At 36.0% G+C, this 19,354-nt stretch overlaps 1 protein-coding gene across 7 annotated transcripts in view; it reads left to right on the top strand.

Moving 5' to 3' along the window:
• SNX7 (sorting nexin 7) overlaps positions 1–19,354 on the top strand; it is a 98,558-nt gene that overhangs the window by 46,280 nt on the left and 32,924 nt on the right. For all 7 annotated transcript variants that reach the window (XR_003794559.1, XM_029230034.1, XM_029230029.1 and 4 more), the window contains one exon: positions 1,560–1,646. Coding sequence is in view for 6 of the 7 variants with exons in the window: in XM_029230034.1 (XP_029085867.1) it covers positions 1,560–1,646 (87 nt within the window). In the remaining variant the exon portion in view is untranslated. The remainder of the gene's footprint in view (positions 1–1,559; positions 1,647–19,354) is intronic.

Genomic DNA, 19,354 nt, shown 5'->3' with positions numbered 1-19,354 from the left:
TGGAAAAATTATAATAGCAACCGGAATTGAATTATTTTATAGGTCCTCATTTGATTGTATTATTTTGTAGGTTCCTAGGGTATAATCAATAGCACTTATATTGAAGTTGTGCTTCTGTTTTATATTGGAATATTTTCTTCAATGTGAGCTAAAATAATGAAAAATACATGCCTTGACTAAATTTGTGCAGTTTTTACTAGTTGTCTTCTGAAGTCACCTCTTACTTAAAATATTTCTATCTATATGAAGCACAATATTTCATATTTATGGAAACATACATAAAATTAATGGGACTAAATTATAGTATGTGTCATTTGGGTTAGAGAAAGGAAGGGGTTCCTGACATTAATGGCCATTAAACATTGAAGTAAATATAAAAGAATTTGTGATAATTAGTTGAATTTTCTATTCATTTTTTTGAAAACAAGAGAAATGTTCATCTCTTTTGAACGTTTTAAGATTGATTCCACCAGGCACAAAACCAGGGTGAGTCATTTTCAGGATGATTTTTATCCTTAATGCCTCTCAATATTCTCTCAAATACTGTAGAGCCAGCTTATCTGGTTCCATTTAACTGATTTGTGGTTAAGGTTCTTCCCTTCCTCTGAAAATACCCAAAAGACCTGTACTTCACTAAGGCCCTTCTCTTATATGTCCTGCAACTCTGCTCTCCCTGGCTGAGCTGTTTGCTTACCCAGAGTTAGTTTTATTTTTGCCTTGAACTGTTTAGGCCACTTGTGTTCATTATTACGATTTCATTATTTAATTAATACTATGGAAACCAGTGAAAGATGAGTACAAATAAAAAGAATCTTGGTGTCTACAAAGACTGTCTTGGAAGAAAAGTGAGTCACCAAGGGAAAGACATTGAAAAAGACTAGAAAACATTATAAAAGATGTAGATGAATTCTGCACTCCAATTCCTTCACCAGGGTGTATTAACTGAAACGTGAAATCATGGTTATTCAAGAAACCAAGATGGAACTCCTCTCAGAGCAGATGCCATGCTTTCTCCTCAGTCTTGGCTAATCGGTTAATACTTACATATTTTAAGCTAAAATAAAATCTTAAGATGTGAATGCACACTTCAATTTTGATTCCCCACTGTAATTGACTTTGATTAACTATGCCTTTGGAGTCCAATAAGAGGGCTGATTGTAGATACTTTCAGATGTGTAGCCCATGTGCCCTCCCAACTGCAACCAGTTTACACCATAGCACGTATTTTCAGTGCTCCTGTTGACTTTTTTAGTTCTTTGCTCTTTTTGAAGAACTGTACATGCCTAGAGTGCACCATCAAAACATGTCTTTTGTACATAAAGTACTTAAACCAGTAAGGTGTACATTGGGAAAACTAATAAAAGATTATGAAAAAGTTTCCTTTAAATACTTGCTATCAGTTTAGCTTTTAGAGATTAATTTTTTTTTAAGTCATTACACCCCTAGATGACTGATGGCTTGGGGAAGAGATGGTATTTATATTCTCAAATGTATATTTTTGTTATACAAAGATTATTAAAACTATACAACCTGTTTCATTCCTGTGTTTTAATATGAAGGGTGTCATGAAAAGAAGAGATCAAATACAGGCAGAACTGGATTCCAAAGTTGAAGCTTTGACCTCTAAAAAGGCAGATACTGATCTGGTAAGTTTTTAAATTTCTTGTTATAATCACGTAGAATTGATTGTCTAAAATTTGTATTAGCTCTATTACGTGCTTTTTTTTTAAGCATTCAGTAAATGATACTAAAATTTCTTCCAAAAATCGATTATACATTGAGTACCAGGGGAGTCTGTAAGCTTACAATGCTTTTCTGCCTTTCTGTCTTATATTTTTTCTTACAATGAGTAAAGTATGAAGTTAATTTTTTTTAAATTAGAGTGCTTGAATTCAGAAAGTATGGAAAAAAGTACCTAACATTGTTCCAGAAGGTTAGTAAGTACTCAGTAAATAAATCTACTTTTTACTAGTTTTATAAGAAATTTGTACAAGGTAAGTTGGTGTTCCTATACATATTTTTCTAGTTATTGTAAAAATCTTTACAAAGGAAGTATCTTCATTTTCAAGTTTAATCCTTTTCTTAAAATACTTTTTTCATGGAAATTTTCAAACATAAAAAATGATCTAATAATATAATGAACTCATTTACCCACCACTGGGCTTCATTAATTCCCAGCATTTTGCCCAGTTTTTTTCACCTATTTCTCACTTTTTGTTTTTTCTGAAGTACTCTAAAGCAAATATCAGACATTATATTTTCACGCACAATAGTTTAGCATTTATATTTTCTTGTCTTTGCATGTTGTCATGATACTATCAGATCAGAATTGTTATCATTTTAAAACAGAGGAAGAGGCTTGAAACGTAGAGTAACTTGCCCAAATTTATATAGTTCTTGAAACAGAAGTAGGACTGGAGGTAAGAGTATCACTTGCCTCCCTCAGACCATGCTGCCTCTCAGAGAGCAAGTATAAAAGTTGGAGAAATCACTCATTACTTTAACTTTTATTACATTTTCTATGAAAGAGACTTTCCTAATTTTATTTTTAATTTAAGGGTTTAGAGTACACTTATGTCGGTGAATGGGGGAGTCCTTGAAACACCCCCCCAGCCCCCAACCCCCCCGTCCCCCGTTAATCCATAGTATTATTGCTGCCCATCCCAACTTGGCTTGGGAGCTAACCTCCATCCTCCCTTCTTTAATTTTCTCTCTAGCTTTAATAATTTTCTAACACAAAAGATGAAATTCTTACTGGTTTTCTTTGTATTATCTTTCTCTTTCTCTCCCTGTCCATAATCTAAATACCTTGAGGGTAGGAATTTTTTAATTATTTCCTGAAGTATTCTCAGCCCAGAGAACAGTGCCTGGTACATGGTGGTCACTCAATAAATATTGTGAATGAATGAAACTTGCAGTGATTGCTTGGCTTCATAAAAACATATTGAACATTTGAAGCAATAAGTCTCTACAAAATCAGACTTTGTGTAAAATGTTGAGATTTCACTAAAACGTGATTATGAATTATCCTCACCTTTCTTAACTCTGCTTATTTTTCAAACTCAAATTTATTCTCCTGCATGGAGTGTGAGTGGGGAGTGGTGGGCTGCTGTGGACAGAGTAGGAGAATGGAATCTGTGAGAGAGACTAACAGAAAATGTAGAACAAATGGAACTAGTGGTCGAGGGGGAGCTCTTGCTTTTACCTCAAGATGAGGAGAAAAAAGAGGAAATCCAAGATTAACCTTCTCAATACAGTAAGGGATAAATATATATACACATTTATATATATTATATTTATATTATATATATACACACACATATATGTACATATATATATTTTTTTAATTTAAAAAGTCAACTGGAATGAACAGAGATGGGTGAGCACATGTACAACAATTATAATTGTATCATTGTAACTGTAGAATGTTTTTATTTGTTAAATAATTTCTAAAGATATTTAAATTTGTGGGATATTGAAATTTGTGATTAGATAAAATATTGCCCTTGACTAAATACTAGGAAAAGTACAGTATTTTAAAGTTTCAGGAGAATAGTAAAATGGCTTGAAAACCAAGCATCTGTTCAGAATGGCTTATATTCGTATTTTAAATTGAAAGGAAGAGTAGTTGGGATTGTTCCAACCACAAAAACACAGGAAAAAATAGTTTAGGCCCAAATATGGCTAGGCTTTCCCAACTCAACTAAAAAACACATTTTTTCTTTTCATTTGACTTGCAAATATTTTGTCTTTTGCTCTATAAAAATTTCCTTGATATCTCATTATAACCTGATGATCCATCTGTATTTTGGATTTCATTTTGTGTGTGTGTGTGTGTGTGTGTGTGTGTGTGTGTGAGACATGTCCACTATAAAGTATTTTTTACCTAGTTAGCTGCTATGTTGTAAGATTGGAGAAATTTGAAACTTTATCTGCATTATATTCTGTAAGATAATTTTTATTAAGGTTTGAAACAGAGAAAGTATTTTTTTGTTTCCCATCAAAAACAGATCCTAAAATGCATAGGAACTAATTTAATGATTTGTGAATAGTACCATTTACATTTTCAAGCAGTTTATTTGATTACAGACCTCACTTCCAAATACCTGTGTGTTACGATGATATCTTTGGGAGCAACCTTCCAGGGTTACTCTCAAAATGAACCTGCTCTGGTTGGTTGCAGAACAACTGAAGGGAAGTTGCTTAGAAATATGCAGGATAGGGTCACCATGGAAACGTGCCCTTTTGAGGTCCTTCTAAGGAGCCCTCCTTTGCAGTCACCATGGAGACCCTGGCAGAGAACTGAATAGAGCAATCTAGCCTGGTTGTTTACCATGGCAACTCAAGCAGGGCACTTTGGAGACAACCCTGGGGCCATTTCTATGGAGACCTGCTGGGGCTACCTTCAGAAGCTCCATCAAAGTCACCTTTGGGTGGGAAGTTATATGCAAACTGGGCAAAGCAACTCATAATGCAAAGGTCAGTGAAATGAAGCTCTACCAAGAAGGTCATACACTAGTGTAGTTATAATTATTGGGTAGAAGTAGAGCACTGATGTAACATTCCAGAGGTCATGTTAGACATATCAGGTGATTTTTATCAGGTGGGCTACGTGGCATGCAAATACAAGGCTCTTGTCTTTTACCGTGCCTGTAACTTTGTATATCTGTCAATTGGCAATTATGACATTATTATTACTTTTTTCTTATCACACAAACATGCCCACAAAAATTATGTGTTTTCCTGCAAAGGAAAATAATGTTTTATAGCGAATTCCTTGATTTATTATCTGGGTAGCTGTAAAGTGGCTGCTTCTTAGAGTTTGTGGTTTATACTTCTTATCTCACAACAATAAAATCAATTGTTTCGAAGTGACCTAAACTCAGTAAAGACTTGTAGAATACTCATTTGAAGGTCAGTTCAGCTGTTGATTTAGAGTTTTGTCATTTAGGCTTTGGAATTAGATAGACCTGGGATCAAATCTTAGCTTATCTGTTTATTAAGTCTTAAGGCACATTTCCTAACATTTTTTTTTTTTTTATTGCGGTACGTGGACCCCTTACTGTTGCGGCCTCTCCCATTGCAGAGCACAGGCTCCGGACGCGCAGGCTCAGTAGCCATGGCCCATGGGCCCAGCCGCTCCGCGGCATGTGGGATCCTCCCGGACCGGGGCACAAACCCGTGTCCCCTGCATCGGCAGGCGGACCCTCAACCACTGCGCTACCAGGGAAGCCCTTCCTAATATTTTTAAGCCTCATTTTATCATGTATAAAGTGGGACATTGTTAGTACCTTTCTAATAGGCTTGTTTAAGGATCAAATGATACAATGCAAGTCAATTATTTGGATTATAGAAAGCACTCAGTGGTTGTTAGCTGTTGTTATTTTGATGGCTTTACAGAAGTAATACTTGAGATGGGTCCTGTAGAATGAGTAAGTAATTGTTGCTTGAAGACTAGTGAGTGGATATTATGAAAAGTAGTAAAGGCTCAAAAAAATGTGCTAAACTGAGGAACCCTGGTTGATGTGTAGAGAGCAGGGTACAGGAGAATTGAGGGATGTGGTTTTAAAGATGGGCCGCAGTCAGATGGGAAAGGAGCCTTAATTGTCAGGATGAGGAATATGGGCTTTTTCCTTTGGACTGTGTGGATTCAGCGAGAGCCTGAACTGAAGAGGTGGTAGTGGAGTTGCAGAGCAGAGAAATTTGAGAGAGATGTAGGTGGAAGATAGAATCTGAAGCACTTAAAGAATGAGGGTGGCCCTTGTTTCAAGTTCTTAGTGACCCTTGACATTTCTAGATTGTAAGGAAAGCAGATTGTGGCTTTACAAATTGAACTATAGCATATAAGAGGAAGAAGAAAATTGGAGATGTGCAACTTTATGTCATGATGAGATGGCATTTAAGGTAGAAGTATTCAACGAAAACCTTTTAACAAATGTTTTTAGGTACCTAACATATAAAAGACGCTATTCTAAGCACTAGGGAGACAGTGGTCAAGAAAGGCCCTCACGAGTCTTATATTCTAGTGATAGAGACAGTAAGCAACAACTGAAACTTATAGTGTATTGTCATATAGTGATAAGTGTGGAGAAGAGGTAGTGTTGGGGAGCAATGCAATTTAAAATTAGGGGTTAGGAAAGGTCTTACCAAGAAGGTGATTATGTAAAACCCAAAAAGGTGAGGTCTTGAACTACATGAATACCCGGCAGAAGAAATTTCAGGCAGTGGGGACAGTAAGTGCAAAGTGGAAGTATGCCTGCATGTTTCACGAAAAGCAAGGAGACCAGTGTTGCTGGAATGGAATGAGGTCGGAGAGGTCGCCAGGGGTCAGATCATGTAGAGCCTTATAAGATTTGGTCTCAGCGAGATAGGAAGACGACAGTTGAACAGAGGAGTGACATGTTCAGAATTGTTCTAAATCAATTACTCTGCTTGGGAAGGACAAAATATAATGTCTATGTGGAGTGTGTATGGACTGGGAGAAGGCCAGAGCTGGAGACTAGCTCTTCCAACCCCAGTGAGGCATCATAGTTTGGACCAGGGCAGAAGTGGTGTGGAGTGGTCAGATTCTGAGGATATTTTGAAGACAGAGAGCTGTTTGCTATTTGGTGGACTATGAATTGTGAGTGAACAAGGATTATACCAAGGTTTTTGAACTGAGAAACTAGAAGTTAAGTGTTGGCATTGAGATGCCAAAGACTTTGGGAAGAACAGGTTTGGGAAGAACATGGAGAAGGTGAAGAAATCAGATTTGATTGTATAATGTTGATGTGCCCATCAGATACCCAAGTGAGGTGCTGAGTAGGGAGTCACGTATGAAAATGAACATAAAAATCCAGAGGTCAGGGAAGGGATCCAGCCGGAGATATATATGTGGGAGTTGTTAGCAGATAGGTTGTATTTAAAGCCATGACATTTGTTGAGGTCACTAAAGGATGAAAAAAAGAGGTCCCAGGACTTAATAGGACTGAGCCTTGGCATATTCCAACAATAAAAATCTAAGAAGGGATGGCTAGTGAGGAGAAGGAAAGAGAATTTATATAGCTTCGGCTGGTGGTAAATAATTGGACCAATAAGATGAACTAAACTGATTTATTTAGGGTCATTCAAATTTTTTAACCACCTCTCCATTTATGAGGTATTTATAAAAACAGCTTGATACAGAATAATTAAGGTAACTGTAGATAATAAAACATTTTAAGAGAGATTGAGCATTAGATGCTCTGATAAAGAAGAGATTCAATAAAGTAGATATTCAAAGTAAGGAATTTTCTGTCTGTGGAGATGAAGGTATAACAATAACAGATTTTGAGGAAAACTCAGATACTTGGAGGAACTTGTAGTTTTTGCAGTTTAGTTATAAGTTTTCAGAGTCAGAGCTTCTGTTTGAAAATGCTTATTCACTTCACTGTTTAACTGTAAGATAAATAAAGTTCATCTGTGGTGCTAAATAATGCTGCATATCCATTTTATTTGTATTTTTATTTTTGAATGGATGATTTATAGTTTGCCACTCAAAGCAGCATTCAAATATAAATGAATATGAATACATTTGACATTTAGCAATATGTGCATGGAATCTGAGAGTTGGATCTAGATATAATGCCATAGCTGTTCAACAGTATATTTATGGGAACAAAAATAAAAAATGCATTTTCATAAGATCATTATAGTCTGGATTTGCATATAGCCACATTCAGAAGATACAAACAGATACCAAATTTATTTAATCTGGTCCTTGCTCTGTGTGAGTTGCTATTTTTGAACCAGTTTTTTACTCCCATCCTGAAATTGTGGTTATTAATCTTCAAATGTTCTTGATAGTGTACTAAATGATGTATAGAGCAAGAGTGCCTTCTCTTTAAGCTTTAAAGAAATGATAATATTGACACAGCTTTTTTGTGTGTGGTGGCAGCAGAGGTTGGCTCTACGTTTTCTCAGATATTTGTTGTCTCACCTCTCCCCTTTTTAACAAATTTATTCCTTTCTATGTGCCTCATTTTCTAGTATCTGTTTTTATTTCTCTGCTTCTTTTTTGCCTGTTTGCATCTATATGTATTTCTCACACACACAGATACACACATGTACATATACACACACTCACACAGCAGTGAAGGACATGCTGCTATTCAGTGGAAGGAGAAAGGACTTTCTTCTTGTATGTTTCCTTTTATCAGTTTATCTTAGAAGGTATCAGCAGACTTTTCTTCACATCTCATTGGCCAGAGTCCTGAAAAGTCCATGGATCAAGCCAGTTGCTTGGAGTGGGAATGTGACCATCAGAATGGACTTGGATCAGCTACAAACTGCCTTCTGATGCAAATACCTAAAAAAACTGGAGCTCTTTCATGTAGTAAGAAGGAGAGTGGAGAATGGATTTTGGGTAAACAGCTAATAAATATGTGCCTCACATACACAGTGTACCTGTGTATTGGAGCTGTAGACACAACACTGGGTGGGGATCTGGATGAATGAGTGACGCTTAATCAACAAAGCCCTCAGCAGTCTCTCGTCCCAGAACAAAGATCCAGGCGGTGCCTAGCATTCCTCTCCCTCCGTACCGTCACAGTCAGACCTCTCATTCAGGGCATCATTCATTCAGGTGGTTGGAAAAAAGATCCATGTGCTGCTATTTATATAAACTTGTAAAGGATAATATTTGATTAAATAGCAAAAAATCGTGTCTACCTTATGATAAGTCTGTTGAGCCTGGAGTGTTTATTTTTATTTATTTTTTTTTGTCGGGGGAGGTCTTTATTTGGGATTTTACCAGGTTACTTTTTCCCTCTGTTATTTGTCTCATGGCATTGCAAGTAGAGCAGTATCTGAAAAGTATTTAATATAAGGTCTTAAACCCAATTGCAGAGTTGCATGTAATTTCAGCTACAGTATTGTGTGCCTTTGTAGTTTGGGACAAGTTACTTACATTCTCCTTGCTTTAGTTTCCTCAACTATAAAAGTTGTGGGTAATATCTTCCTTAGAGTGTTGTTAAATCAGCCTATGAAAACTGTTAGCGCAGTACCTAAACAGTGTTAGATTGTAAATATTTTGTATTTGAAGTATATATTGGATGTCTCATTTTTCTAGATTAAGGTTTGGAAATGATAACTGTAATCCTGGTTGTTAGACTTTCACATTGTTAAAAAAAAAAAAAAAAGAGGCATCAATTATCTTGAGTTGACAAGTGACCACTCCCACTTGCCCCAGCTGGTCACTTTAGGCAATTGAATAGATAATTTAAAATGTATATGAATTTACACTGACTATTAAAAAGTTATGTTTTGGGGCCTCCCTGGTGGCGCAGTGGTTGAGAGTCCACCTGCTGATGCAGGGGACACGGGTTCGTGCCCCGGTCCGGGAGGATCCCACATGTCGCAGAGCGGCTGGGCCCGTGAGCCATGGCCGCTGAGCCTTCGCGTCTGGAGCCTGTGCTCCGCAACGGGAGAGGCCACAACAGTGAGAGGCCCACGTACTGAAAAAAAAAAAAAAAAAAGTTATGTTTTGGACTCTAAACAATTATTTTAACTAAACAATGCTTGGACCATTGATTTGTACCATTGATTTGTACCATTGATTTGTAATAAGGGACATTTTAAGGAAGAGAACCATAAATCCCTTATGATAAGCATCAACAGCACAGACTACATTCTGGTTTTCCTTTATGAGGACCCCTGAGAAAAGTTTCATTTATGTCTCAGCACCAACAATGGGATTTAATTTCTCCTGAGCCATTAGCTTGTTTCCAGCGTGTACACATCTTGGGTTTTATACCTGTTCCTATCCCACTCTTTATACCACTCTTTACATTAGTTTCTAGACTGTTGAGAACCCCAATTCTGATCCACTTCTATTTGGCAAATGTCTTTTATGTGTCAGACTCACCCCTGGCTTTACCTTGTTATCCCCCTATTCTTATTTTCCTTTGTGCTAATGTCTTTATCCACTTAATACCTTTAAACTAGTTGTAGAGTATAATTTTGGAAGCCATCTTAAATCTAATATGGAACAAGGAACAAATTAATAAATGACTAGAGGTAAAATATTCCAAATAATTTCAAAGATCAACACATTTTTATAATGTATTTTTGACACAAAAAACGTGTTTTTTAGTTATTTCTTTCAGAATCCTCCAAGGCCAGCATATCTGATGTGAGCACAAACTTGAACACCAAATTACTCGTGTTAACTGTTACCCAGAAAATTAGTCAGGAGATGTTTGTGGGTGAGGTGAAAAAAATTGTACTACTTCCAAAATTTTTACCCATGAAATTTGCTTGGGGAAGTTACTGCATATTAAGGCTTACTGATTTGAAAAAGGAACACATAAACTTACAGTCCTGATGAATAAGGCCTGTGTACGTTTGTGGTGGGTGAGGGTGGACAGGGGCAGGGGGGAGACAATGAAATACTGAAGAAAAGAGGCAGTGTAACATCGGTGTAGGTGATTTTCTAGGGGAAGATTGTAAGCTCTGTGTCTTTCTCTAGGAACATTTTTTCCCCACTGTCTTGACTGCAACAGAAAAAGTAACAGATGGTTAAGTAAAAGGGGTAGTTTAAAATTCCAGTCATTTCTTCTCAGGATTTAAGAAATTCTACTTATAGTGTCCTTGTGGATTTGTGGTTTGGTTTGTGGAGCTCTGCCTACCATAGATATAATAGTTTAAACAGCTTTCCCATATAGAAACTCAAAATAGATTCAATTTCCTTTTAATTTAGACTTTTCGTTAATAAGAAATGTGTCCTAAGGGTCTGTCTTACATATCTCTTTCACTCCTGGCCCTGCCTGGGCACTCAATAAATATATGATTATGCTTAGAGCAGGAACACGCTGGGAGTCAGAAGCCTGGAGAGGGCTTTGATTCACTTTAACTTAACTTGTGACCTTAATCAGACATATTAAGTCTTCTTTATCCACGAACAGGCAGAAATAATGCTTACTTTGAAGAAACTTTTTTTGAAGATGAATTAATGTTTATAAATCTAGAGCTTGTGTCAGTAAAAATTTTGGTAAGTTAGAAGAAGAAAGTATAAAAGGCTAATATATTGGAAAACATGTAATGGTATCATAAAACATTATTTAAAGTATGAATCGTTTTTAAATAGTACTTCTAAAAATAAAAAATTATATTTCTACAAAGAACAGAACCAGTAGTTTTTCTTCTAGTACAGTGCCATATCACCAAATTAACTGCATTTTGATTTATTATATTTCTGGGTTTTGGAGAGTAAACTTTTTCTCTCTACTAAAGCTTAGTCAATAGCGGAGCAGACTTAAGGGGAAATGCCCCAATCAAAGCTCCGTTCAACTTTCAAAGAGGTTCTAGACCCAAACTAGTGCTTTCCTTTCTGAAGCACAGTTGGCATCTGTATAGTACCTGTTGTATGCCAGGCACTGTTTTAATAATTTACGTTTACTATCCAATGAATAATACTACACGTTAGGCATACTTTATTCCCACTTTTGTAGATAAGAAAATTGAGGCCTAGCTTGTCAGTCAGCCAAGAGTTATGAGTTCCCTCCCCATCTAAGCACTTCATGGTGGGGACATTGCAGTGACCAAGACTGACATAGCCCCTATCCCCAAGGAAATTATGGTCTAGTGTGTGTGTGTGGTGGGGGGGGGGATACTGAAAATAAAGGAAAAAAATAATAAATGACTCTGATAATTTTAGATAGTGCTTAGTGCTATGAAGAAAATAAAACAGGGTAATGTGATGGAGAACACCAGGAGGGGAAGAGAAGGCCTTTCTGAGGAGGTGACATTGAGAGGAGAGCTGAGTGCTGATAAGCAGCAGCCATTCCCAAATCTGGCACAAGTGTTCTAAGAAGAATCCGTGCAAAGCTCTGAAATGGGAGTTAGCTTCCTGTGTTCCAGGAGCTTTAGTTATATCTGGTGTAGCTAGAGTATAGGGAATGAAGTACCCCTTCGTTAGCAGCTGGGGCGTGAGGACTGAGCAAGCAGTTGAGAACATGTAGGCCATGGGTTCCATCCTAGTTGCTGTGGGGAGCTACTGAAGAGTTCAAGCAGGGAAGAATTCTGATTTGGTATATTATAGGCTTAAAAATTTTTTTTTAATCTTGAAGTGACAAATCTGTAGAAAAGTTGCAAATACAACTTAAAAATCTTTTCTTTTCCTTGAACCATTGGAAAGTAAACTGCAAACCTTATGCTCATGAACCCTTAAAGGTGTATGTTTCCTACAAACAAGGACATTCTCCCATATAACCATAATACAACTATCAGTATCAATCAGTTATGATTGAAACAATACTATTATCTAACACACAGACCCCTGAATGATTTTGCCAGTGTTCTGTAATGTTCTTGACAATGGTTAGATGTCTCCTTCAGTCTAGAATAGTTTTTCATCTTTCCTTGACTTTTATGACCATTACACTGAAGATTGCAGGCCAGGTATTGTGTAGAATACCTCCAATATGAACTTGTTTGATACTTCCTTATGATTAGATTTAAACTGTCAATCTCTGACAGGAATATTACTCAAGTGATGCTGCAATCTACCTGTTAGGTAGCACATGATTTTTATTTGTCCCATTAACGATATACTCTTTGATCTCACTCGATTAAGGTGATGTCTGCCAAGCTTCTCCACTGTAAAATCACTCCTTTCCCTTTGTAATTAAAAAACATTTTGTGGGGTGCTACTCTGAGACTATAATTATATCATTCCTTACCTTACTTTAAACTTTATTTATTTATTTATTTTTATGCGGTACGCGGGCCTCTCACTGTTGTGGCCTCCCCTGTTGCGGAGCACAGGCTCCGGACGCGCAGGCTCCGCGGCATGTGGGATCTTCCCGGACCGGGCCACGAACCTGTGTCCCCTGCATCGGCAGGCGGACTCTCAACCACTGCGCCACCAGGGAAGCCCTAAACTTTAAATTGATTTGTGTGTGTGTGTGTGTGTATGTGTGTGTGTGTGTGTGTGTGCGTGCGCGCATGTGCTTTTCTATTTTAGTCAGTGGGTTTTAGTCCATTACTATCACTATGTATTTTGATATACAAATTGCCTCCAATTTGGCTAGTAGGACCATCTTCAAGCTGTCTTTTTTTCCCTCCTTTTAACATGTTCCCATCATTCTTTACTTCTTTCTGGTACAACAAGACTTTCTAGGCTCTTGTATTTTTCTTACTCCAGCCCTGGAATCAGCCATTTTCCTAACAGCCATTTTCCTAACAAGTTTTAGTGGAAAAAATTATGTTTAGAATATAGTATCTTGGCATTAGATATGTTCATTGCTATTTAGGTAACATTATTCCAAGATCTGAGTGGACATAGATAGGAAACATATCTATGGATATATAGATAGGAATATAATGTATAATCACACATTTTTATATCTATATTGATTTGTCTGTTTATAAATATTAAAAATAACAATTTCATACCAGTGCCTCCAACTTAAATCCAATATCATGAGGGTTCATTCTAGTTTTCTTTCTTTCAATATTTGTGGTTCTCTTTCTGACAGTGAGAAACAGGCTCCCATTATCCTTTACATATTTATTTATTTGATTGATTCCCTGTTTGCAAACAATCTTGCATAGCTCAAGAGCTCATAGCTCTTTCCTAAGTGGAGGTACTCCTCACCCCACTCAAGTTTCCACACCCTGCACTGGACCACACCCATGCAAGAGCATCCTCTTTACCACTCTAGGAGTCTGTTTTCTGTGCCATAGCCTCAGCTCCCCCATGCTGCCCACACGCAATACACACCCTTCTCACCCTGCTTGTGCTGTTACTTCCCATTCTGGACCACTCTTTGCAGGGAAGACCTCATCATCTTGCTAATGCCTTCATATCCTGCTCTGGGCCACCATGACGTTGCCTTCCTTCCTCCACCAGAATGGACACCCAGCCTTTCTCTGCATTACCAAATAAGCTTTAGGACTGAATTGCTCAAGAAGAGAAAGGGAAAAGGAAGAACTGACAGTTGCTTTCAAGTGCTCACTCTGTTTCCTGCATGGGAAACAAAAAGACTGTTGAGTCCAGTGCAGTAGGAAGGAGATGATGGCGGCATAAACTAAGGTGGTAGTGGTGGAGATTTTGATAAGAAAGGTTAAGTGATTTGTCCACAGTTATACAGTTAGTTAAATAGTAGAACCAGAACTATAACCTGGCACTATACTCCCTGGTCTCTTACCCTTTTTTTCTTTTCCTGATAGGTGGGTTTGAAGCCTAGAAGGGTGTGAGACTTCGAAGATAGATAACAATTATATTCTACTAAGATCAAAACAAAAAAGGAATTTTAAGAATTTAGTGCTTTTTTTTTCAATCGCTTCCAAATATATATATATTTAGAATTCACAGTAAATTGGGAATTGCAACTTGGAAACACTTTAGAACATGTAGAGTTGTGATCTGGGAAAGTTGAAATTTTTGCCTTCTTTCAAGGAATTACTATATAGAATTTTATTTTAACCAGATCAGTATGTTATGCTAAAACTAATTGATGATGATGACAATAATAACAGCTAACATTCTTTAAGCACTTACCATGTGCCAGGCAGAGTTCTAAATGCTCTGCATGTATTGTCTCATTTAAGTCTCACACAATACAGTGAGGTAGGTACTATAATTTTCTTCATTTTACGAATGTGAAAACTGAGGTACAGAGAAATAAAAGTTACTGGCTCAATATTGCACATGTAGAGGTTTTCGAAGCAGGACTCCAGAAATTGTGCCAGTAACTTAAAAACTGTATTCTAGGGTGACATCTGAAAAGATACATATCAACATGCTTCATATGACTGATACCGATCAGTTAGAGTTGGCACGCCTGATAAATTCTTTTTGCCATTCCTGCCACAGAACATTATTGATGATTTGAAATGTTCTGTGACAGTGAACTGGCAGTTTTAATAGTATGAATTTTAGAGTAAATTGACCTGCCTTGCTTATCTCTCAGTAAAAAAGAAAATGTGAAATGAATTAAGGAGGCATGATGTATGTCAGTAGTTCTCAGCAGCTGTGTGGCTGGGGAAGAGGGGAAGAATATTTTGAAAATGCACCTGGTGATCCAACACCTGGTGATCACCAGGTGCATTTTCAAAATAAACTACAAACTTGCAGAGGTTCTGTGCTTCCCAGGAGGCAGGTTCTGTTGCTGCTGGCACCCTCTGATATAGAAGCTTTTAATCTAAAATGAATAAGAGAAAGGACAAAGAAATGCATTCAGAACAAATCTTTAATGCATTAAAAGATCTGTCACAGACCGTCACACCAGGAAAATGCTGGACACATTCTGCATATTCCACTAATGAGGATACGAAAGGCGCATGCACATATGCCAGGTGTGGTCTTCACTGTCACATGTAGAAATGCAAATGTAAGGACACCCTGACACAAGTTTCCCAAAGAAGATTCCACACCAAAAAACAAGGTTTTTGTCCAGTGTCAAATTTTTAGTTATGATATTTAGATTAACTTACTCATGCACATTTAAGATCATACACATATATGAATATGTGGTTCTTTAATATACACATTAAATAATATATTAATGTAGAAATATCACCTTTTGCACTCCCACATGCATCTTCAACACTTCTTTTGAGTCATCTGACTCTCTTTTCATTGGAAGAGGTTATATACTCATACAGTTCAACAACCAGGAAAAAGGAGCTCAGAGTCTCTGTGTCTGTGCCTCATTTTTAGTCCCTATATGATATGTCCCTTCAAATGTTATCTCCAGCCACCAGTGCTCATTTATAGAACATTAGGAATGTCAACATTTCATTTGTCCCCAAAAATATATTTCTTGATCTCTAATGTAAGCAATGAGCATGTTGCTTTAAAAAAAAACCAAAATAATTTATTTAAATATGTAATATAGTCACATGATTCAAAATTCATAAATTTTAAAACACACATTTAATGAAAAGTCTCCTTCCCATCCCCATATCCTATCTTCCCAATTCCCACCACCCACTTTACAAGTACGTACTGTTGTTAGTTACTTTTGTAGCCTTCCAGGTTTCTTTATGGATGTACCACAAATTCAAATATACATTCTGATTTTACTTTTTAGTGAATGTAGTAATATGCTATAAAGTTTTCTATAGTTTGCTTTATTAATATAATAACATATCTTGGTGATCCTTCCAGTTATTGGTCTTTTACAGCTGCATGGTCTTCTGATGTATGGATGTACCAGAATTTATTTAATCTGACTCCAACTGGTGAACATTTATTTCTAACCTTTTGCTACTATAAACAATGCTTCAGTGAATAACCTTGTACGTGTATTATTTTGTGAATGTACCAGTAGATCTGTAGAATAAATACCTAGAATTGAAATTGCTAAACCAGAGACTATTCAGTTTTGATAGCTCATTATTAATTGTGCAACCTTGGTCAGGTTTCACAGTTTGTAGAATAGAAGAAATAATAGTACCTAGCTCATAGGGCTAAATGTGTAACACACATAAGTGCTTAGAATAGTGCCTGGTACAAAGGAAAAGCTAAAAGAATTAGCTGATGTTATTGTTGATGTTATTAGAACTACCACCAAATTACTTTCCGCTGGGAGAGCTATTTACAATCTCACCAACATGTTTGATTGCTTGTTTACTCCTGTACCCTCCACCCCAGCCTTGTCAGTGTTATCAAACTGTAGAATTGTTGCCATCCATTAAGTGAAGATAGTATCGCTTCATAGTTTTAATTTTTATTTTTCTTATGATGAACAAGGGTAAGCATTTTTTATGTTTAAGTAAAATTTGTCTTTTTTTGTAATTGTCTGTTTTTTGCTCATTAGATTTTACCTATTCTTGATCTTTCCTGATTTTTAAGAAATTCTTGTTTGAGAAATTAGTCCTTTTTGTCATTTGTACTGTATTTTAATTTTCTTTATAGTGATCTTTCCTGTACAGAAAAGTTTAGTTTTTATAAAGTCAGATTTATCTATCTTTTTCTAAAGGATTTTACTTTCAAGTACAAGTTAGGATGACAAAAGAATTGTATCACACTTCTTTTATTAACTTTTGGGGTTTTCTTTTTTACATTTGAATCTTTGAGCCATTTGGAATTAATTCTGTTTATAAATGTGAGGTGTGGATTCAACTATATATTTTTTCAGGTAACTATCTTGCTGTGCCAAAGCTATCTATTGAGTAGTCATGTTTTCCCCAATACTTTGCAACTCTACCTTGGAAGTATACTCAGTTTTTGCTGTCACATGCAACTGTTTTAAGGCTTTCTGTATGTTCCCTTGATTGGCCTGTTAATTAAGCAGCAGAACTGTACTGTTTCAGTAATGGATGTTTTAAAATATGTTTTATATGTGGTGGAACTTGTCTACCCCCACCTATCCTTCTTATTTGTCAATTTGCAGTGCTTTTAAAAGTAAATTTTAAAATACTTACTTGTAATGATAATAAACACTTGAATTATGAAGTTATTTCCTAAAAATAATTAGTGTGTTGTCTCCCTTAAAAAAATACTAAACTAAACGAATTCTATTAGTAAACTACTATATATATCCAAAAGTACCAAATATTGAATTTGTTTCAAGATAATATTCTAAAATACCGTCATGTCTTTAGAATGAAGTAATTGAGAAAATATTCATTAATATTAGAGGACTTCTGGGAAACCATGTAAAAGCAGGTTTACTAAAGGATATCTTTTTGGGGGGGAAGCCCTAAAATTTATATACTTGAGTACATATGCTATTCCAGTTATATTGATCACAGCTCTCTAGAGCTTTGCTATTCAGTATTGTACCCACTAACCACATGTGGCTATTTACATTTAAATATGAATTAATTTAAATTAAATACAAGGAAAACTTCAGTTCTTCAGTTGGACCAGCACATTTCAAAGGCACATGCGGCTATTGCTACTATTTTGGGCACTCCAAAGTTGAACATTTCTCTCATTCCAGAAAGTTCTATTGGCTAGCTCTGTTTTAGAATATGCTGCAACTTTAAGAGCTGTATTTTTTATGTATGGTAGTTTGCTTGATTGAGTCAAAGAGGAAAGACCATATCTATTGAAGGTTTTAGCTTTGGTAGGGATTCAGATAGAAAAGAGATGAATGTCTGAAAAAACATCAAGCGAAATCACTTAATTAAAAGTCTGATGTACACAGTACTTCAGCAAAGGTAACATTTCAGTCACCAGACTTTTTGATAACGTACTCTATCACCTAAATATTTTTGAGCACACCTCCCAGTACGTGTACATTTTAAATTTACAAATTATCTACTTGCACTACTTTACGCATATATTTTATCTGTGTTATAAACTATGCATATAAGTTAAAAACATTATATGAGAATTAAATATAAGGTGATCAAAGGGTACAAACTCTCAGTTATAAGTGACGGGATTGTAATGTATAGGGTGGTGACTGTAGTTCATAACACTGTATTGTATATTTGAGAGTTGCTAAGAGAGTAGATCTGAAAAGTTCAATAGTTCTCATCACAAGAAAAAAAAATTTGTAACTGTGTGGTGATGGATGTTAACTAGACATATTGTGGTGATCATTTCTCCATATATACTATATCAAATAACTTTGTTGTACACTTGAAACTAGTATAATGTTTTATGTCAATTAAAAAGAGTTAAATATAAATGGGAGTTCCTTCATGCAGCCTGTGAGATGTCTTATATATGTCTTGAGGTTCATGGGCCACATTATGGAATTGTGTAATATGGTGGGGTTGGATCACAAATTAGAGAATCTGGATTCTGGAAAAAAGTTACAAAAAAGTAACTTAAACCTCAGTAAGCATTCCTTTTTCTTGTTAGTAAAACAATATTTACGTTATAGGTGTATAGTGAGAATTAAATGAGATAATACTAGAGGTATTGTTTGGTTAAATAGTGAATAAAAATATTTAATGGCAGAAAATTGTATGGCCTGTGAAGGTCTGTAAAATAAATGTTTAGATTTGGCTTTGAAATAATTTTTATAACTTTATTAAAACCTAATGATAGTATAGCATATAGCTTTTCTAGGCTTGGATTATGTTCTTCAGAAACAAATATAGGAAATTATATCGAAAGAGTTAAAAGACCTTGATTAAAAAATTTTTTTTCTTAGGAGCCACATCATTCCTTTTTAAAAGGTTTATATTAATCGGACTCATGGAAGCACCTGGAAAAAATGAATCCTCTTCTATCCTATACATTTTTACTGTGCCTCTGTTGTACAAAGGATGCAAAAGGGATCACTACATTTCCTAAAATGGGGCTGTTTAAATAATTGGCTTTCTGTTGATTCCAGTGTCAAAGAAAATTATGATTATTCCTTATTCGAAGGACATTAATGGTGTTGGAGGTACTGACTTGAAAGGTGATGTATCAGCTATATTTGTG

This window comes from Monodon monoceros, unplaced genomic scaffold (assembly GCF_005190385.1).
Source record: "Monodon monoceros isolate NGI ecotype Baffin Bay Population unplaced genomic scaffold, NGI_Narwhal_1 Super_Scaffold_18, whole genome shotgun sequence".
In the NCBI taxonomy this organism is placed as follows: domain Eukaryota; kingdom Metazoa; phylum Chordata; class Mammalia; order Artiodactyla; family Monodontidae; genus Monodon; species Monodon monoceros.
The sequence above is the reverse complement of the archived record's forward strand: the minus strand, read 5'-3'. Positions and strand labels throughout refer to the sequence as shown.